General features: G+C 40.7%; 1 protein-coding gene across 7 annotated transcripts in view; it reads left to right on the top strand.

The window, feature by feature from the left end:
• The window catches only part of Patj (PATJ crumbs cell polarity complex component), a 307480-nt gene that overhangs the window by 146514 nt on the left and 138608 nt on the right, over nt 1–22358 (top strand). Inside the window, exon 1 of one of the 7 annotated variants that reach the window (XM_041651474.1) lies at nt 6144–6505. The exons of the other annotated variants lie outside the window; for them this stretch is intronic. Within the exon in view, the coding sequence (XP_041507408.1) occupies nt 6484–6505 (22 nt within the window). The 5' untranslated portion in view covers nt 6144–6483. Of the gene's footprint in view, nt 1–6143; nt 6506–22358 lie in introns of those variants that run through there. 7 annotated transcript variants of the gene reach the window in all.

The raw sequence follows: 22358 nt of genomic DNA, 5'->3' as shown, positions 1-22358 counted from the left end.
TTCACCCATGGTCTCTGCTTCAAGTTCCTGCTTGGTTCCTGACCTGACTTCCTCAGTGATGAACTTGACCTGCATGTACAGGCCAAAGAAATCCTTTCTTCTGTTGTCATGGTGTTTGTCACACCAACAGAAGGCAAACTAGAATAGTATGGGATAGCTTTACATACAAAACTGGATCACCAAGGGCATGGAGACCTCACTTCCTCTACAGTGACTTCTGGATCTGTTTCAGTTCTGTCTCCCACTCAGATTTTCATTTGTCTATGAGAAAGATGCCCTGAATTTTTTTTCACTAGCCCTGTACATCCTCTCAACAAAATGAGGCCGGGCGGTGGTGGTGCACGCCTTTAATCCCAGCACTCGGGAGGCAGAGGCAGGAGGATCTCTGTGAGTTCGAGATTAGCCTGGTCTACAGAGCTAGTTCCAGGACAGGCTCCAAAGCCACAGAGAAACCCTGTCTCGAAAAACCAAAAAAAAATAAATAAATAAATAAAAAAAAGAAAAAGAAAGAAAGAAAATGAAACATTAAGTTCTGCCCAAGGCTGACCTTTTAGTTTCTATTCTCAGTTTTTCTTTAAGCACTTACGGTCTCCCATCTTCTCTTCCTAACTGGAAACTTCTGTTGTTATTGCTTCCTTTCATGACAAGCAATGGGGATGCATTTTCATTCCCAGTCCTCACATTTGAAACTGTAGTCTTCATTCCATGTTATCTTAGTTAAGGTTACTATGGCTGTGATGAAATACCATCACCAAAGCAACTTGGGGCAGAAAGGGTTTATGTCACTCATAGTTCCATATAACAGTTCATCATCAAATGCAGTGAGGACAGGAACTCAAGCAGGGTAGGAACTGATGCAGAGGCCATGGAAAGGTGCTGCTTACCGGCTTGTTCATCATAGCTTGCTCAGCCTGCTTTCATATAGAACCCAGGACCACCAACCCATGGGTGATAGTACCCACACTGGGCTGAGCTTCCCCCATCAATCACTAATGAAGAAAATACAGCCAGATCTTATGGAAGCATTTTCTCAATTGAGGCTCCCTTCTCTGGTAACTCCAGCTTGTGTCAAGTTGACATAAAACTAGGCAGTATACATAGTTATAGTAACATAGTAATAGGGTTTACTGAGGGCAGAGGGTTATGGCATAGTTCTCTGTAAAGCTTCAAATGCATCTTTAATATTCAGAAGAATCTTAGAAGGCTGTTAAACCTTCTGACTTTACTTCTTGTCACCTTTGGAAGCTGGAACTGACCCATTAGCCCAGTACATGGCCCTGCCTTACTCTTTTTAAAGAATTTGACACAATGTAGCTTTCAGTGGAACTGTCAGATTAGTACCTGTATACCTCAGTAAACTCTGCTCCAGTAGGTGGGTGTCCACAGAACCTGATTTTTGTGTGGGCACTTTGAATTTCAGTAGTGGAACAAATGAGTGACAGAGGGGCTCTGATCCATATAAGACACTGTAGGGGCAGGATAAGTATAATATACTGCTGCAGGGATCCTCTTTCTTGCTGACCTCAGCATCTATCCAGTGTCAGTGTGTTTTCTTTTCACATTTTAAAAATTAAGATGTAATTACATTATTCCTTCCTTCCCTTGTTCCCTCCTTCCCCTCCTGTTCACTCCCTCTCAAATTCATGATCTCGTTTTAATTGTTTTTTACTGTTGCATGCATAAATATAAATATAACCTTCTAAGTCCATTTAGTGTTGCTTGTATGTACATGATTTCAGGGCTGACCTTTAGTTATTTGGTAACCAATTAGGGGTCTCAACTCTGGGGAAAAGTAGTTCTCCCTGTCTCCGCAGTCTGTTCCCTTTGTCTAGGGGTAGAACCCGCCAGTGTCAAAGCATCTCTCCAAGCAGCCTGACTCTTCTTTTGGCTTGTTCAGACACACCTCATCTCAGCTGCTGTCTGGAAGGGCCAGCATAGCTGCTGGTTGGCTTTACAGGGACCGTGCTTTTGTCAAGCTGTTTACATTCATTCTGCTACATTTCTGAAACCACTCAATAAGAAATTTTATGTGAATTTTTTTTCAAGATTATGGTCAAGAAAAAGAGAACCAAGAGAATGGATGTGGATTAGTGGGTAGAGCACTTGCTGTGCAAGCAAGAAAGCCTGAGTTTGCTAGGGGGAAAGCTGGGCATGGCTGCTTGTGTTCCATAAGTCTAGCACTTGGAGATAGATAGGCATAACCTGGGTACTCACTGAACAGCCGGTTGGGCTGAGACAGCAAGCTTCAGGCTCAGTGAGAAATCTTATTTGAAAGGAATAAGGCAGAGAGCAATAGAAGACACCCAGCACCCTCCTTTTCCCTGAACATGCATACACAAACCAGCTAGTCTTGAGTTGTTTGTTGTTACCTAGCTTTCAAGTGGAGAATAGAAGTATAATGTAGCCCCTATTCCACCCTGGTGGAATCCTCCAGCCCTTCCCTGATACAATAATTCCAGAATAGAATATTGTCCTTGTGGGTTTTTTTCCATCTTTCCCCCTCTTTTTTGGGGGGTTGATTGTAAGTTATAATGTATTTGCATGTCTTTTCTAGTCTCTCCTGTGTTATTGGTAGAATATTCATATAACACCGTATTTCAGTTATGAAGCATAATGATAACTCCACATGATGACCTGGCTTATGCAGACTTTATATCTTCATGTTTTGCTTCAATTTCTGTTTGATTTTTTTGTTGTTGTTGCATTTTTGTTTTGTTTTTCTGAAACAGTCTAGTTATGTAGGTCAGACTAATTTTGAATTCATTTCCTTGCCTCAGCTTCTTGAGGACTGGGATTATGGGAAATGCAGTTTATTAATAAAACTGGTACTGGTAATTTAAGTATTTATAAGTGTAGAAGAGAAATAAGAAGTTACTGTGATAGAACTCACATAATACACTGTTGACCCCTTACAGAGTGTGTTCAGTGCATTTGCTTATTCTGTCAGAGCTGTACAGTTTCTGCCACTGTCTGCAGTTTTCACACTCGACACATCTTTGTTAAACTGTCCCCCAAGCTTTACTTATCAGCAGCTATTTACTCCACATCAAATTTCTTCAAGTGTTCTTTATGTGCTTATATAAAATTACATGCATATACATACACTTCTTGATGTTAAAAATAGTTTCACAGGAAGTTCTTGCGTATTTTCATGCAGGGGAAGAGGAATTTGTCCCAGAAAAACACAGTCTGTGTTGAGTTTGGAGGAGGGCAGGTCTGTTTACTAGCCCCACCATCCCAAGGAGGCCAGCAGAGCATGGAGCTCAGCCCCACAGCCCTCCATAAACAGAAAAACAGAAAGAAAAGTTATCACAGATGACATAGTTGTCAGTCTCAGAAAATTTAAATTAAATTATTTTGGCTACAATATGCAGGAGTACATATGAATTATTCATGTGTCTGTAAAAAGAAACAAACACAGGCACACCTTGCCAGTTTTATCTCCTTAGGAAAAGTTAGACATTTTCTAATGCTAGAGAAAAACTAGAAACTGTCAGGGTGCTATAGTCAAGAGTATAAAACAGTTGGGATATACAAGTGGCTGAATGCTTGCCTCATACTCTGAGGCTTTGGATCTCTAAAGCAGTCTATAAGAGTAACATGGGCTGCAGAGATGCTCAGCTGTTAAGAGTGCTGACTGCTTTTCCAGAGATCCTAAGTTCAATTCCCAGTAACCACATGGTGGCTCACAACTGGGATCTGATGCCCTCTTCTGGCATAAAGGCATACATGTAGATAGAGCACTCATATACATAAAACAAATAATCTTTTTTTTTTTTTAAAAAAAAAGAATAACATGATTTTAATCCAAACCTTAGGTGAAATATACTTTTAGTTAATACAAGAACTTGATATTTTGTAAGAGAAATGCCAGGCAGTTTTGGAAAATAAAAGAGAGTAGAGAACTACCCTTTCAACTGCTCTCAATTAGTGGTTGCCCCATTCTGTGCAGAGCTTGTGCCTTGCTCCACCATCTTGGCTGACTACTTTGTTGTAGGGCTGAAGATATGTATCAACATCCCAGGTCTCTCTTGGACTGGATTCTGCAACACATTTCTGCCCACTTTACGTGTGAACACACACAAAAAAAATAGCTCCACACATTGCCAAGTGTCCACTGGTCTTAGTAGAAATAGAGGTTCAACTGTCTCTGGCTGGGATTTGAAGGGATAATCCTACACACTGAAGTGTTCTAGGTCTGGGACTGAGCTGGCTTCAGGCTTTATGGAATTGTGAGGGTTGTATCTATGTTCTAAAATTGAAACACTATAATGAACAAAAGCTACTTACGTTAGAAAGAGTATTTGGCTTTTGGTTCTAGAGGAAGAGAGTAGGTAGTCAGGGGGAGGCAATGGACCAGGAACAGAAAGCCAAGAGTTAGTATCTTGATTGCAGACAAAAAGCTGCCAGGGTGAACTGAAAGTGGGGTGTGGCCCTAAACTCTCAAAACCTGCCTTCAGTGACTGGCTTCCTCCAGCAAAAGGTCCCATCACCTACTCCACCAGCAGCTGGGAGCCAATACCTGAGCCTGTGGGGACACTTCTTATTCAAACCACTACAGTTCTTAAAGTTTATTAAAATTATGGACTTATGCACTTGTACAGTTCTACTTACTATGGATATTCATTACAACTTAAGTTATTAAATATTATACTTGCAAGGGATGGTGAAGTTTGAAACAGGTCTCCATTAAAGGGGGAGGAGAATTCAAGTAGCATGCTGCCTTAAAGAAGGGAACAAAAGTCCCTGTCTTCTGTGGGGGAAAAGGTTTCAGGGTAGGAAAGTACACCTGAGTTTGGCCAAGTTTTTCAACTGAGAATCCTGAGACCAAGAGTCATTAATTTGTCCCAAAGCATAGAATGGGGTATTGATGTGGCAGAGCTAGACCAGGTCTCAGTTGTAGGCTCTGCCCCCAGTACTTGCCCCTGTTTTTAACATGGAGCAAACATGGCAAGCAAAGAAAGGTTTGTTGAGCAGCCAGTCTCCTCCTGCCTGTTGTTGCCTCTGTGAACTCTGGTTGATCTCTGCCTCACCAATAGATGTCACTGCAGTCAACAGTAGTTACTAACGGAGCCTGTGAAGAGCTTTGAGAATGCTCACTGCCTAGCATGCAGCATGAGGAGCTTCTGCCAGCGTCTGCTAAATACATCAGCTTATATGCTCTCCTTTTTAGCTTTGATAATGCAAAATGGAGGGGAAATATAAGACTACAGGTTAAGATTAAATGTTTTAGTTTTATAGAAATGATTTTATTTCCTATATAGTTAACTTCCTTTTATGGACTTTACCTATTTATAATTAAGTAAAATAAGTAGGGATTTTTTTTTTATCCTAGCTATATGATTAGGCTCTGGCAATACTGGTTTCCTATTTTAGCTTTTTTGAAAATGTTCTAAGCTTCAGCCCTTGCTGTAATTCGTGTGAATTTAACAAAAGTGTAAATTTAGAAAGGGTATTGTTGAATACCTCTGAGCTGCTTTTAAAACGTCCTGCGTGTTCTTGACTTTTTCCCACTTGACTCATGGTGCAGGAATCACAATAATTATTTTTATCTACAGTTTACACAGAAAATTTTGTATCTGTAGTCTCTCCAACACTGAAGTGATTGACAGATTTGGAATGTAATATAAATGACAGACATATTTAGGTGTGCTGGTCAGGGCTGGGCAAGATGGCATAGATGAAGCAGCTTTAGCTTTTTGATCTGTTTCTTTGTTTTGTTTTTTTTTAACAGTTTCTATAAATTACTTTCTCCCCCACCCACACCCCCCATCTTAAGTTTTTTTTCTCAAAGCTAGCCTGTATTTAAAGTGTCAGAGACACTAATGAATCTGATTGAGGCATTACAGTTTAAGCCGATTGTTTTGTGACAAACCTGATTTTGTGCTAGAAGAGATGACTATTCTGAACTGGGGGCAGGCCCAAATCTATAGCTCCTTTTAAATTGCACTGGGAAGATCCTGTCCCCCAAAGTACTGCTTTTCAGCAGGAAAATGAGACATTAACATGATAACAGTTGAAGCTGACCACAAAACACACAGTTGCATTTATATTGCCTCCTGATCTGAAATAGAGCTATCTTCCCTGTGTGAGCAGTGTGAGTAGTGTCACAGCCTGCAGTATGCAGTCCCTATGTGAGCTGGGTGACCGATGTCACAGCCAGCAGCGTGCAGCTTCTGAGGATCTGACTGGAGAACCAGGGATTTTTTTTGCCTCTCCCCGGCAGACTTCTCGGGCAGCTTTCTCCTACTGGCAGATGTGGCTGTTAGCTTGAGGGAGAGATTGAAATTAGCTTAATTGATTGTTTCTTATGATAGAAACAGACTGATAGGTTGCCCTTAAAAAGAATAAAATCTGAGGAAAAAGAAAAAAAGAAAAAAGGCCCAAGGTCGTGAGAAGAGAGAAGACAGAGTCAGTGGGGAGAGTGGAGTTGCTTCCAGCATCGACTGTCAGGAATGCAGAAGCCCTGAGCACTCCTGCAGCATGGTCCACGGGGGGTTCCCAGGTAAGACTTCTGTTGCTGATGAGATCTGCAGGTCTTGCTGAATGCAGTCAGATGCTGTTTTAATGCTGGTGCAAAATCTCGGTTCAGAGATCTTAGAGCAGTAAGTAAGCTAAGGCTCTTGAGTGAGGGCGCTTAGGTATGTGCAAGGTAGATGTATGCTGGACGAGCCTCAGAGTCCCTTCCATAGGTGTCATGGCCGGACCGTCCCTAGGATGTGTCTGGAAAGTAAGGCAGTTTATCAGACTGTCAAGAATTAAGAGTGCTTTCTGCACCAGAATCCTTGCCTTTCAGCATCCGGACTGAGAAAGTAGATCTCCTGGACATTTATTAACATTATTGCTGCTATTTGTGGCTTCACTGTGATGAAAAGGCAAAGGTATTTACATTAGAAAGAGGGTGTTCTGATTAATTTTAAAGCTGAGCAGTCAGCATTTTAGACGCAGATGAAAGCAGAATGTCACTAAGGAGGCAGCAGCTCACAAAAGGCTGTGTTTTCTAAACTGTAAATAGTCCCTAAATACTATTGATCATAGTGACTGGCCTCTGTCATCTGAGACTGCAGCTTTGATTCATTAGGTGTGGGGATTCAGCCTCTGCAAGCATCACCAGCAACTTCTTGTTAAATATACATTCTGCCTCTCAATAGTATAAGCTTCTGTTGACTTTTTAAAAATTAATGTGTTAGAACTAGAGCATCTTTTTAATCCAGTTAAGATGAGAGCTCTTTAGAACCAATAAGGGTCTTCTTAAGTACCTTTGTCTGAGTTTTACTCAGAGTCTGATGCAATGTGACTTTATTTTCATGTTTGGCAGAATGACTCAAACTAGGTTTGCTCCTGCACCAGCAGGACATACGCAGCAGTCCCGATTTAAGCGAGCGAGCCATATTCCTGGCTAGTCTCTCAAGATAACCCACTGAGCGTGAACTTTGATCTTTGCCGTAGCATCACTTCTGGTCTTTTTGCTATGACCTATTATTCAGTCTGCTTATTTAGTCTCCAGGAAATAGTTGAGCTGTTAAACAGATGCGTCACAGCTGCCCCACAGGGACAACTGTCTTCATTGTGTTTTTCTGTTCTGCAGCTAGAATTGCTTTCTGGTAGCTAATTGTCATCTTTTCAGGAGTCTCCTCAAAGAAACTGTGGGGATGACCTAGAACCTGGTGGAGCGAGGTGCTTCGCTCTAGACTCCTTAAGCCATTGGCTCGTTGTGTTTGTATTTCAGGTTCTCAGTTTTTGTTTTCACTTTTGTTTTGTTTTATTGGGCTTTTTATTGTTTTTCTTTAGATCAATCCAAAGAATAAATACATTTAAATCTCTTCACTACCCTGAAGTTGCTATTGTCCATGCTTCAAAGCCCTGGTAAACCCTTAAAAGTTGTCATAGCAGTTTTCTGGAAACTGCATTATGTGGATGCAATAATTAGGGATTTTTATGTCCTTTGCATTTAATCAAAATAATATATGAACTCAACTTTCAAACTGATTAGCTACAAAGGCGTGTTACAGTGGAGCATGTGTGTGCTATGTGTTTTGTTCATAGAGCTTCTGCTCAGGATTAACTGGTCATGATTTATATGGTAAATATCTTCAACATTTAAAAAAAACTCCTGTCTTTATACATTTAACTCCAAATTCATTTTTAAAGATTTGTTTATTCTTGTATTATCTGTATATATGTGTGCCTGCATGAGTTTATGTGTTCCATGTACCTGCAGGTACCCAGCCGAGTCACAAAAGGTTGTCAGTCACCTGATAAAGGTGCTAGGATCCAAATCTGGGTCCTCTACAAGAGTAATAAGCACTCTTAATCATTGAGCCATCTCTCTAATTCCAAAGTATATTTATATCTAATGACATAGTGTTCATTGTTTCTGCACTCAGTTAATTTTACATGTGTGTATTTATTTATTTGTTTGTTTGTTGATATTTTGTATGGAGTCAGGCTGTTGTGTTAAAGGGACTTAAGCATGATACACTGTCTAACATGATCCTGTCTAAAAATAGGGAAGTGTGTGTGAGTCAGGAAAGGTGTGCACGCTTATCATTGCAGTATTTGAAATCTAGTGTGAAGATTGTTGTGCCTTTGAGAGCAGGTGAGACAGAGAAACTGAGGGCCGGAGAGGTTGAGGGAGGAAGGGAAGAAAGGGAGAGAGGGAACAATAGCAACAGAGCAGAAAGTGCACCAAGAGCAAAGAAGCACTGGAAGCAGGGCCAGTGGAGGGAAAGGAGAGAAACTGAACAAGTTGCTTCTCAAACTGTAGTCTAAAGTTTACAAGTTCAATATTTTCTGAACTAGAAATTACAGTTGTAGCTAACCTAATGAGCTTGTATATCAGAACACTGAAATAGACTTTCTAGTTTCATTTATTTCCTTTTTAAAATATGTTTACTATATACTCTGCTAAATGCTTCACACATTTTATTTTCTTTTAGTTTCTCATATAGTTTAATGCATTATTGGTTTTATTTTAAAGGTGAAGTGTATATGACCCCATTGTCTGTTTTTAACAAGTTTAATTGTGCACATTTCCAAATAACCCATTCCATTTGCCAAGTCAAATAGGCAACTTTTTTCTTAGTTGGTAATGTGTTTTTTTGTATCTGTTCATTGGACAAACATGCCAACCTAAAGCATGCTGACATTCTGAGAAAATAGCCTCTGCATTCTTCAGCACTCCACACTTTAATAGTGAAGGTTCCTACTCAAGCTGATGAGACTGAATTGGGAGGATTACAGTAATGGAGGCGTGCCATGAGCTGAAGGGTGCATCTCACTGTTTGAGGCACAGCATGAGCCAGACCTCCCTCTCGGCACCAGCAGATTTTTCTTCCTCTATTGACAAATTAGTGCATTCAGAAAAGTAGCGGGTCTCCTGATCTTAGCAAGAGGGAAATGGGTGAGTTGGTAAAAAATGGAAATGTTTAGGTAAAATTTGGAAAAATTGTACTTTGCATCATTTCTTATTTCCATGTTTGTCCTGGTTGAGATGGGTGATATTCATATTTTATTCAGTAGTATCTTGAATTGCATTTGGGTCTTAGCTCAGTAGTTTTTATGCCTGTTTCAGGTACTCAATATCTTGCAGTATCTGCTGTCTCAAATCTTAACAAATCTAGTCCAGATGCAGGCACATCCTGGGAATGGGAATTCTCACCATCTCATGAAACAAAGATCTTGCAGTATACAACATTCTAGGGGAGACTGACTGATGTCTAGAGGGCTGGCTTCCTACCTGAGTCGTCTTGAGGAGACTATGATGCTTCTTTGTTTTTTTATTTATTTATTTTTTAAAAAAGAAAGAAAGAGTAGCCCATTCTGGACTGGACCTCACTATGTAGCCCAGGTCGAACTTGTATCAATCTTCCTTCTAGAAATGGGAATCTCAGACATGAGCTACCAGCTTCTTTATGTCTGCCGGGATAAAGTATGCATTTTTTTCTATGTCACCTGTGGCTGCTGCTCCATGTTGTGTGGAACTGCCAAAGCCTTCTTTTCATGGTCATTGCTTTGCTTCTTCAAATATCAGGCGTTGTGTTGTATTTTAATAACTTGTAAGCTATTTAGTCCCCTGTTTTGATTTTTTTTTTTAAAAAAAAGTGACATTGTGGTAGGTAGATAATCTGGATTGCAGGGTAACAGAATCTGTGGTAACTTCCTGTTCTGCAGCCCCCTGAGATCTGCAATATGTTTTCTTAAGTTTGATTACTACTTCCCTTGAGAACATGGTGTCTGAGGCTTGTAATGCTGTGCTGAGATTAGCTGTGTAGGTTTTGTTTTTCCTTACAATAAGAGTGTAAGTTATTGTCTTCAGTCTTTCTGCATGTATGTTGTTCCTTTCTTTTTTTGCAACTCAAAAGTTACAGAACCTATCAGTGAAGAGAACAGTTTTCAAAGTATGGCCCACTAACCTCTGTAGGAACATTTTACTTCTATTTTGGATCTCATGAAAGGAGGGTCACAAACATTGAAGAAGCTAAATAAATGGCTCACTAGCCCAGGAACAGGGTCCTAGGTAAAGAGGACAAGTGGGTGTGACAACCTGCAGACTGGGGTGTAATTATTACAGATAATCCACAGATAGGGGACCTGGGATTTTGAAACGGAAGTGAAGCCCAGGAAGGAAGTAGGACCATTATCTGATGTGCTTCAGGGCATTTGACTATATACTCCTTAGCGATCTGAGCTCAGAATTGCTAAGGTTTTCTTTCACATTACACATGAAACATCCTAGGAAGGCTAATCAAAGGCAGTCCAAAGGTTTTCAGTGCAACTGGAGAAGTGGGTTAAGGCCCATATCCAGACCCCAACCCCACACGCTTCTGGCTTGGCTTTGGTGAAGAAGCTGAGCACTCAGGACTCAGACCTGGAGATTTAGGATATTGGGTGGCCTGTGCTCCCCTAAAACACTCAGGAATTCACTCTTGAGAGTCTAGATACAGGCCTTCACCATGTCTGCAGGTAATTCTTCAAACCAGACAGCAGGACTTTGTCCTATGAGCACCTTCTTGACTAATGCTGGGTGGTGCTAGTAACATAGAATTCTACTAAAGTTTTTTGGGTTTTTTTTTTGTTTTTGTTTTTTAATTTTTCGAGACAGGGTTTCTCCGTAGTTTTTTTTTTGTTGTTGTTGTTGTTCCTGTCCTGGAACTAGCTCTTGTAGACCAGGCTGGCCTCGAACTCACAAAGATCCGCCTACTCTAATAAAGTTTAAACAAAGATGACCTGCCTGGAAAGGGTAAAATATATTCAGTGTCCCATCCTCAACATCTGAAGGCCACAGTCCTACATGAGTTAACTGCGTGCTCTCTGGGCTTCATGTACCATTGATGTCTTGGGGATGTAAAAGTGAGTGGTACCTGGTTCTGTTTGAGTGCCTGTCCTCTGAGGGAGATAGCTGTTAATACTTTCCCACCTGGCAGGAAAAGCATGGCTTCAAGAGCTCAAGGTAACTTTTTGAATCCATGACTTATGTAGAATATGGGCCTGTCATCTATAACCTAGTATTTGGGGGAGTTCACTTAGTTCCTCCCAGCCTCCAGAGTTTCTTCTGTCTAGGAGAGACTATGGAAGTATTATTACATGAGGTCACTTATTTGAAGGTAACTATGTAGCATAGTTATATTATAATCTGGAGTTGGAATTGCTCCTAAGATTTTAGATTGGTGTCAGATAGCTGCTTCCAGCCTTCCTTTCTCTTTGGCTGTGCCACTCACTTCTTCCACTGAGGTCCAGCCCCTCTTTGTCTTTTCTTTTTCTTGTGAGGCTAGCACTTGGTCAGGGATGTGTGAAATCCTGTCCTGGCCTCTCCCATCGGCTGCTTTCAAGGTGGGATCTGGTAAAGCTGTTATCTTAGTGTCTGAAAGAAATATTGCAAAAGAAAAAAAAGTTAAAGCTCAAAGCGTGGCCATAAAGGCTCTAAAGCTTCACAACTGTGCACAGTACCAGCCCCTGAGCTCGCTGCATTTGCTGCTCTGCGCGACGGGTGTGGGTGACGGGCAGCATCTGCTGGCTCTGACAGTTTCTGGTATCTGTTTTGTGTCATTGTCAGAATCCTAGCTGCTGGATGTTTAGAATATACTCGTTTTTGCTAGGTTTTCAGGTATGTGGGGAAAATGTCTCTTCCCTTAGGGAGTCTTTATGTGCAGCTTGTGGTCTCCTTCCTGACTTATGTGTTATTTACATAAATGGAGACCTAGGTCACTACAGAACCCGAAGTACAGTATTAAGGCTTCCCTTCTTAAAATGGGTACTCTTTTGTTGTAGAAAGAGTATATATAATTTACCACTAAACACCCTTTTCACGTATATGGTTTCATAGGGGTTAGCGATTTATTTTATTATGTGTTTGTGTGTGTGTGTGTATGTACACGTGTACTGCGCATGCATAAAGATCAGAAGACACCTTGCAAAGTTGGTTCTATCCTTCCACGGTGCTTTCCAAGGATTGAACTAAGGTTATCGGGCTTGGTGGCAACTGCTTCTTACCCGTGGAGGCCCATGGAGTCAGCTGTTTGCACTAGTGCAGACCAGCTCTTCGGAACATTTTCACCCTCCTAAACTGAAGCTCTGTGTGATTAAACAGCACTGCTTTTCCTCCTATCCCTAACCGCCATTGTATCTCCTGTTTCTATGATTATGGCTGTACCCCATTAATGGGAATCATACAAGATTTGACCTTATGTGACTGCCTTGTTTTATTTAGCACAGTGTCATCAGGGTTCATATATATTATAATATACGACAGGCTTTTCCTCATTTTAAAAGCTGCATGGTATTTCACTGTGTATATACATAACATGTAATTATCCATTAGTTCACTGGTAGACATTTGGGCTTCTTCCAGCTCTTGGCAGTTGTGTTGGACACTGCTATGAATGAAGGTATAGATCTCTTTAAGACCTGATTTTAAGTCTTTTGGATGTGAATTGAGATTGCTCAATAAGATTCTCACACCATATGTATCTTTTTTAAAAAACGATTTTATTTATTATGTATACAATACAGTGTGCTGCCTCCATGTATGACTGCAGGCGAGAAGAGGGCACCAGATCTCATTGTAGATGGTTGTGAGCCACCATGTGGTTGCTGGGAATTGAACTCAGGACCTCTGGAAGAACAGTCAGCGTCCTTTAACCTCTGAGCCATCTCTCCAGCCCCCACCATGTGTATCTTTTATAGCAGCCATTCAAGAGAAATACTAATTGACTGTGGCTTCAACCCGTATTCGGTCAGGCTTAGTAGTGTCAAGCATGTTCCCAAACGCATCCTGGCAATTGTATATCATTTTGTAGCATTGTCTTTTCATGTCCTTTGCTCATGTTTAAAGTGAGTTGTTTCATTTTACAGTGTATATCTAAGATATATATAAACCACTTATGGAGTATGTTCAGCTTGTGGCTTTTCAATCTCTTGATGAATGAAAGTTTAATTTTGCTATTGTCCCCATTTGTCTATCTTTACTTTTTTCATCATATTCAAGAAATTACAAAATCCAGGTCATGAAGCTTTGCCTTATTTCCTTCTAAAAATGCTGTAATATGGGGAATGGAGCTTCTTTACCTGACTCTATTTAAAAGATAAAACAAACACAAAAACCTTTCAGGCCACAGTAAAATTCCCAGTTCCCCGCCCCCTTTCCCCCCACCCCCATGCCTGTCCTCTGCTGGAGCATGTCTGCTGTGATGAATGAGTTGCTCTGCTGCATGCTCACTGTACCACCCTGAGGTTTGCATCTGAGTTGCTTGCACTGTTTCATGTCCCACAGTTTTTGACAGAGATACAGTGGAATCTGATCACATCTGCGCAAGGAGTGCCCACACGACAGTGCCACTGACCTAAAGGTCCTCTGCAACACCTACTCATTCCTTCTGTCCCTGTTAGGGGTTAAGTTTTAATTGAGAGTACTTTACCTATTCAAAAGATATCACCATCAAAGTTTTTAGTCACTTGGTTTCATATTCAGCAACATAGAAATTTAAAAAGGATTACCATCATAATCTTCCTGTCAATCTTTGTTAACAAAAGCTTCAGAACCACAAAACTGTCCTTAGGAAAATTGCCATCTCCTTTGCCCCCTCCTCAAGCACAGCAGCTTTTATTCTTATGACGGTGTTTGAACTGTTTTATGAAGCCTATGGGTGAAAGCAGATAAGATTCCCATTTAACCCATTACCAGACTGAGGCTGGACTAAGTAAATGATCTGCTCAGGGTTTCTTGTCTAAGAAATAAAGTGAGGTTCTTAACCCCGTCTGCAGTTCCTCCCCACAGTTCCACATTAATGCTCCGAGGCCTCAAAACTGTATGAACACACGCATGCCCTTTGCGACAGTAAGGAGACCATGGTGGTGGCTGCTTTCTTCACCTGAGGTCTCTTTATGAGCTTTTTGTTTCAGAAATGTTGGCACTCAAGCTCAAGACTATGTGTGGAAGGAACGCGCTGTACCACTGCGCCATACCCCCAGCTCTGCTGAAAACGTCATAGAAACTCAGAGGCCATGGGATAAAATTGTTAAATACAATTATTTATTATTGTTTAGTGTTATTTGAATGAAATAAATTATGTTTAGGTCACATTATAGCAAATTATAAAATTCATTTTTCCCATTAAACTAATTTTAAAGGACTCATGGGATGTTTTTTGTCACTGTGTAAGAATTTCTGTGTAACCTTCTGCCTGTTAGTTAAACTCTCATAGTCTGTTTACTCTTGTGTAAAATAAAGACAGTTATAACAATAATTTTAAAACATGCTATGTAATTAAAACTGGTTTAATGGAAATTTTAGGAGCTCTCTAGGAGATAAGGAAAGCTATATCTGCTGAAGGAAAAAACTTCATGAACTGGTAGGTAGGAGAGGCACCCTGCTGAACTCTTTAGGTCTTTAACAAGTCCTCTAGCTCCTTGGGCTGGAAAAGGGATGAAGGTGTAAAGTTAACTACTTTGTAAGAAGCTAATAGGTACAATGTAGCAAAATGGAATTTGACAAGTAGCTTTTTCTTTAACTTTACCATGTATCTTTTAATAAAGGTCTTTGATCCTAAAGTTTGTTTCTAAATAATAAACATGTGAATGACCCAAAAAAGACATCATTACTATTTTAATCTTTCTAGACTTTTACTCATTGCAATAGGAGAGAGACAGAGAAACAGACAGAGAGAGGGAGAGAGAAAGTTACTGTAAGATTAAAAAACTCAAGGCATGTCCAGCATGATGGCACTTGGGAGGCAGAGGCAGATAGGTCTCTGTAGGTTTGAGACCAGCCTGGTCTACATAATGAATTCCAGTACTGCAAATCCTGTCTCCAAAAAAAAAAAAAAAAAAAAAAAAAAAGCACACACACACAAAACTCAGGCCTTGTATGAGTGCTTGGCAAAATACTGTGCCATTGAGCTGTATCTTCATTCCTAATAAGAATTTTTTATTTACTTGTAACCTATGTTTTGATCAGTATAGGTACTAAAGAATTTCTAAGTTTGTGTTTTTATATATAATTTATATATTTATGGTGCACCTGCAGCTCTGCCTATATCGTTCAGAGGTAGTTTCTTCCCTGCTGGTGCTAACAATGATCAACTAATGACAGCTCAACCGAGCCCTTCTGCCTCTCAGCTGGAATTTGTCTTCCTTCCTCTCCGAACCTTATTCCAGCAGTTTTCTGAAATTATACTGTGTACACGGCCTGATTGCAAGTACATGCGAAGAGAAGAGTTGGCTTCTGTTTTCTGTCACTATGGGGCCAGGTCACTAGGCAGATACCACATTATAATTCTTTTCTACTTGCGTCTACACTTTAATTATCTGAAACTATCATTTTCCCTCCTCCAGAAAATATAATTAAACACCTACTGCTGTCAGTGCCAGTGCTAGTGACAATGAACTGATGCCCACAGGGACTTTGACTAAGCAGCTTTGCATGAGGCCTTGACTGGAAACAGAGTCTACCCTGTTCTTCCACCTTGCTGCTGTGCTCTAATCGCAGGGTCTTTGCAGCACAATAATCCTATGGTGACTTAAACAAACAAACAAAACCCACCCCTGTTTTGAAGTGCACAATGTAACACAAACGATTGTAAAGAATGCTTTTTAAATTGTATTCTGTTTTTCTCAGTGTTGTTTTCCAATTGAAAGTGTTTTTGGTGGTTTCTCATACTTGGCTTGGGTCTTGTTTTCAGTCAACTCTACCACTGACCCGCATCCCAGCCCAACAATAGTCTATAGAGGTCTACTAAAATAATATAAAGGCAACTCCTTTGTCCAATCTCCAGAAAGTGACAGTTTGTAGATTTGACAGAGAAGCCAGACAGCAGTGAAAATGGAGCCCACTTCAGCTGCTCCAGGGACAGTAATTTTGGAAATGGTGTAGTGAACTATTGCTCTGGCAGCAACCCCTCAGGGCACAGAGTGTAGCGGGAAGCCTGCGCACATGAACATGGATGTCTATGTTGCTTTCTTCCCTACTGAGGTGGATATACTTCCCCTCAGGACTAGCCTGATTTCATGTTGCTTTCACTGTAAGATGGTCAATGAACCTGTGTTTGTCTTTGTAGATTGATCATTTGTCAACTATCTCCCCCACTGCATGACTACCTCAGAGCGTCTCCACATCTCTCCTTACCAGAGGGCTTTCGCTGAGTGCTCAGTCTCGCGGCCTGAAATAAGAAAGAAGGAGCTGGGCCGAGACCTGGGGAAGTGAGAAGCGAAGATGGCCCACCTGTACCTTCAGTTCTGACTTGCCTTAGTCTTGAGACTCATAGTAGTAATACTGACTTGACTTGAGGAATTTTGGATTCTGTTACTCAATATACCCTCTGTTTTGATTAAGCTCTCAGACCTTCAGTGTCCTTGATTTCAAGTTCTGGTCTGGCTTCTTTGTCTCTCCAAACTAAGTATGGCAGTTAAGAGGTTAGGTACTGACTGTACACGTCAGATCACTGTCTGCTGTCACATGACTAAAAGAGCCCATGGTACTGAAACTTGCAGTGTTTTTGACAGTATCTAATTCAAGCTTTACTCTTTCTTTTAATGCACCCCATAGTAAGTAGCATAGTAACTGTTACAGAGTTGGCATTCAGACCTTTTAATGAAAACTGGAGTCAAGTTACTTATTACTATGTCTTCTTAAATTACTTTTGCTTTCTTTCCCTAGATATCGTTAATCCAGTTTGTATCCATTTCCTGTCACTCTTAGGTGCATAGTTAGGTCCTGCTAAATGGCCAGGTGTCCTTTTTTTTTTTTTCTCCCTAAGCCATCCTTCCCATTCCAAACACTGCTAAAAGCATTCGAACCATCTCTACCCTAGGTTTGGAACTTCTCGACCACCTGGCCGTCACTGTAGTTCCAGAGTTGTCTTTTCCATTCCCAAGCTCCAGGCAGCCAGGCAGCCATTGTCTATTATTGTCTATTGTTCGTACCCTAAGTCAGCCATTGTCACCTCTTGTGCTTTTCCGAGCATCCCCTCAGTTTCCTTGCCAGCCTTTCCATTCCTGTACTCAGACATGCCGACAGCTCACAAACCGTATTACTATTGTCTTTCTCATTTTCTATTAAAATATACTAATTTTGCCTCTTTTTCCTCATCACTCCAGTTTTTCTCTTGATCTTTCTGTGCCCTTTTTCTTTCTCTTCAAGTGTTTGCCACTGACTGTTAAACTCCAAGTCCCACCCAGAGTCAGATGATAGATGTTCTTTCTGTTTCCCCCAAGTTAAGAAATTCCAGGGGCTGCAGAGATGACTCAGCAAGCACTTAAGAGCACTGCCTGCTCCTCCAGAGGGCCTGCCTTCAATTCCCTGCACTCCCATGGCAGTTTGTAGCTGTCCGTAGCTCCAATTCCAGGGGATCTGCTACCTTCACAGATATACATGAAGGCAAAAAACAAATAAACAAAGAGCTAAATAAATAAAAAGAAATTCCAAAAGGACATGAATAAGTTAGCTTGTTTCCTTCCTCTAGCTGATAGGAATACGACATGCATCTTTAGTGTGTGGAAGTATACAGGATTTGGAGTGGGGCCCATCCAGGCATTACCCATAGGTCTGCACGGCACTTAAGAGCTGTGCGCTGAGGAGTTTCCAGACCTTATACTGGCCCCAGTTTCACTGTCTCAAGAACAGTCGTGTGTTGCAGGCTTAGTCAGATGCTTTTGTACTATTGCCTTTCAGTCATGAGGTGTTCAAACATTTGCAACTATGAAAAAAACTGAATTCCCTGCACTGTTTTTCTTAAATATATATAATATATACTGTGCTGGCTAGTGTTATATCAACTTGACTCAAGTACAGATCAACTTTTAGTCATCTCAAAGGAGGGAACCTCAGCTGAGAAAATGCCTCCATGAGATCTGGCTGTAGATCATTTTCTTAATTAGTGATTGATATGAGAGGGCCCAGTCATTGTATACGGGGCCATCCCTGGGCTGGGGCTTCTGGGTTCTATAAAGAAAAAAAAATTAGGCTGAGCAAACTATGGAGAGCAAGTCAATAAGCAGCGTCCCTTCATGGCCTCTGCATCAGGCTCCTGCCCTGTTTGAGTTCCTTCTCTGACTTCTCCAATGATGGACTGTGATGTGGAATTGGAAGCCAAATAACCCTTTCCTCCCCAACTTGCTTTTGGTCATGGTGTTTCATCATGACAACAGGGATCCTAACTAGAACATATACTCTTCTACCTAATTCAATAATAAGTTTTTCTACATTTCCTATATCTACATATTATCTTTCTTTTATTTTTGCATTCCAAGATAGCTTATCAATACAGCTGCTGTGGCACACACCTAGACTCCCTGCCCTAGAGAAGCTGAAGCAAGGGTGTCAGAATTCAAGGCCAGACTGTGGAGACAGGGGAAAAAAACAAAACAAAACAAAACAAAAAAAAAAAAAAAACAGAGAGAAACACCATAAATGTACCTAGCACTCTTACTGTTTTTCTCTAATGTATAATCCGCAATCAAATCAGAAATTTTCTGGTTGGTTTGTTTGTATCCAAAGTTTACATATATTTTAAATGAGCATTGAGATATATACTCAGAGAACTGTATTAATTATTACAATTAATATTAACTAATACAGAGAACTAAATTAACTGAATTTGCACAGGGCCCTATCCAGTCCATTAAAGAGAGCTTGACAGCATCAAGAACTTCATGCCTTTTTTAGCTAGCTGTTTCTTTTCTGTTTTCAAAGGACATTTCCTCCTTGACATCTAAATCCAGAGATTAATTATGTCTGGTTTTGATTCTGTGCATAAATGGAATCAAGGTACTCACTCCTTCCTGTCTTGTTTTGCTCAGCAATGTGTTTCTGATATTCAGTAATGTTGTTCCCTGTGAAGTACTTGCTTTTGCTGTATTTCCAGTGTAGCAATGTACAGTGATGTGTGTTGGGGAATAGCCTCAGGTCGTGAGGAATTGAGTCAGTTCAGAGCTTGAGCCCATAGCTAACAGGAATTGCTTAGTTCCAGCCTGATTGTTTGCTCCACCTGCAGAAACGATGTTCCCAAGTATGGAAAACAACGCTCCTTCTTTCCAGTCAAACCACAGAAAAGAGCCATAGTTTCCTGGTAGCTACCCTTGTCCCCACCCCCTCTAAGCCTTCAACTTTCATCCCTCGGAAAGGTTGAGCTCCTCCCTGTTCCAATAAAGCAGTCCCATCCTGTTGATCAAGTCTGTCTGCTCCTTTGCCTTGTTTTTTCTTGTGTTTGGTTTTTCTACTGTAAGTGGATGTTGTAAAAAGATTCTAATTGATGATTTAGAGCATACCAAGAGGTAACATAGTGTCTAACAAGAAAGGTTCACCTTGAATTTTATTACAAATATAAAGCCTTGTCTTTAAGTTTTGTCTGCCTATTGTTTGGTTTGGGTTTTATTCATCTAATGGGAAAGTTGTAGATTTCTCTTCTAGTTGAGGCCTCCCCCTACACACACACTGTATGCTGTCTTCAGAAAATAATGACTCTTTCTCAAGTTGGCTCTCTTCATTTTTATTCTTCTAAAATTGTTATTTCATTTTTATATCTAATAGATTCAATTTCTGAGAGTAAAGGGCATTAAATAATTTTAAACTGTAATACTTTATAATTCTGCCGAGATTCTCTCACGGGTTCTAGAGGCAAACTCTCTGGGGTGGCCAACTTCAGTCCTCGCTCCCTGTGTCACACTGCGAGTCATTGTTCCACCTGTGCTTGAGTTTCCTTACCTGCAAGAATCCTCATAAAATCCAGAGACGTTCAGCTGTCCATGCTGGGAGCAATGTCTACTGCAGAAGAGCAACCTGAATATTACTTACTCTTGTGCTTAATGGCTCTGTGCTTTTGTGTTTTGACTGTTAATTTCCCATATAGATTTATATAACAATATCAAGCCTGCATGTTGGAAGAATATTGGCTATACTTCATAGCCCTTTTGTTGTAATTTTAGTTTCTTTATGCTAATGCGTTGTCCTCATTTTCTGTTTGATATGAATATTCACCTGAGATGCTCCACTTGAGCTCACATTTTGCTTCTGATTAGCTTTGGTTTTCTTCCTTCAGATATTTTTACTTCTCAAGTCTGCATGTTCTAACTCAGAAAATTATAAATTCTTTACTGAAGAAGAAAAAAAGCGACTAGGTTGTTTATCATAACTGGTTTTTAACAAATAACATTATTGTGCTTACTGCGGGGAAAAATGTTTGCAATACTACCCTTGTAACATCAGACTCGTTCTTGGAAGAAGACCAGGCAGCTAAACCATCTGAAACTGCATTGAGTCTTTATTCCAGTGTGGTGAGCATTTGCTATTAAAATACTGGGCAGTGACTTGAATTAAGTATCTTTCTGGGAGAAAGGCTTTGTTACTTAGCAACACCTGATATCTTGTGATGATGACAAAGCACTGCAGGGCCCACTAGAGAAATCCTTCTGGCTTCCTGAGACAAGGAAAAGACATCTGATGCTTTAATAGAGAGTTGTGAGCACCTGGAGGTTTTGATTTTCATTTTCTTCTAAATACATTGTCACAGAGTGGAAAATCCATATTTAAAACAAATTTGACCGCTGAGCTGAGCCTCAAGACTATTTTGTCCAGTTAATGCTGCTCCAATGTTCATTCAGGGTGCATGAGTGGGCCTGGGGTAGAGGGAAAAAGGTGACTTATTTCCTCATCTGCTCTCTAGTTAGAGGGGGAAGGGCCTCCAGCTTGTTTGAAATGGGAACCACAGCCACTTTCCTGGCTCTGTAGAAGTGTATAGAGAAAACTGCAACTTTACATCCATACAGAGTAACAGGAGAAGGAATACAACTTTATTAAATACAGATTCTGTGTGACATGAGGACTTTTGGGGAGGAAATAAGTCCCAAAGAAAGGAATAAACTTAATAAAGAAATGGGTAGACTTGGAGAAGTAAATGGCATCTGTTCCTACGGTGATAAACTGTGGGAATATATCTGTGCAGATTCTTCTCTGAAACCTTGTATTTTCAATTAACCGAAGTGGACATGACTCGTGCCTTGCCTTATACCCAGAGGGAGGGTCAGAGAGTGAGCTTCCTCAGCTTCAATGAAGAAGACCCAAGAGGAGTTCTGGTTCCAGTGACCTGTGTGAAGGACTGGGTAGCAGGACATGTTGTTTCCTGAGCTTCTCTCTGTATAATTCTCTGGGCCAAGCTGCCATGGTGGGGTGTTGCATTCTGGGTGCTGACAGAAGCTAGTTTGGTCCGTCCCAGAGTGGATAGGCAGGGTAACCCCTGCTGCAACTCATCTTAGAGGACTTAAGGATCCTGAGCTTAAGGTCTTCTGGGTCACATAGAAAGACCTGCCTCAGAAAGAAAGATAAAGTAAGAAATGTCTTGAAGGGAGCTTCTTAGCAGCCGCCGTTCCACTTATCAGAGGGAGAACTGTGGTGTGCTGAACAGATTGCACCTCTTGGGTCCCGCAGACCCAGCTGAACTCTGGCCAGATTATCTCAGCTACCTGACAGTCATGCCATCTGTGTGGGAAGGATTCAGAGGCACAGTGAGTGCTGAGGTCTCTTTCATGGAAGGAGCTAGCATGAGAATCTAAGATTTTTAAGCTAAACATAGGATCTCAGACTGAAGGAGAAATCTTAAAGTCTATTTGTCTTGAAAATAGCATTGGGTGAATTTAAGATGATTGGTAGAAAATAACTGATTTTAATCTCTGGTTATGCCCAACTTCATATCCTTTTATAAGATTGTTCTTCTAAAGTCTTCTTTATCTGTAAAGCAGAATTCCAGAGTCCAAGCAGGGGGAAAGTGATGTTACGTGATCTCTTTTTCTTGTCTCTCTAAGGGATGGGGAAAACACAGCAGCCAATGTATCAGAGAAATGGGATCATCTTTTAACCCCCTTAAAGCTGT

Source organism: Microtus oregoni, unplaced genomic scaffold (assembly GCF_018167655.1).
Source record: "Microtus oregoni isolate MIOR12 unplaced genomic scaffold, Mior012 000005F_ref0000423, whole genome shotgun sequence".
Lineage (NCBI taxonomy): Eukaryota > Metazoa > Chordata > Mammalia > Rodentia > Cricetidae > Microtus > Microtus oregoni.
This window is presented reverse-complemented; position numbering and strand designations above follow the sequence as displayed.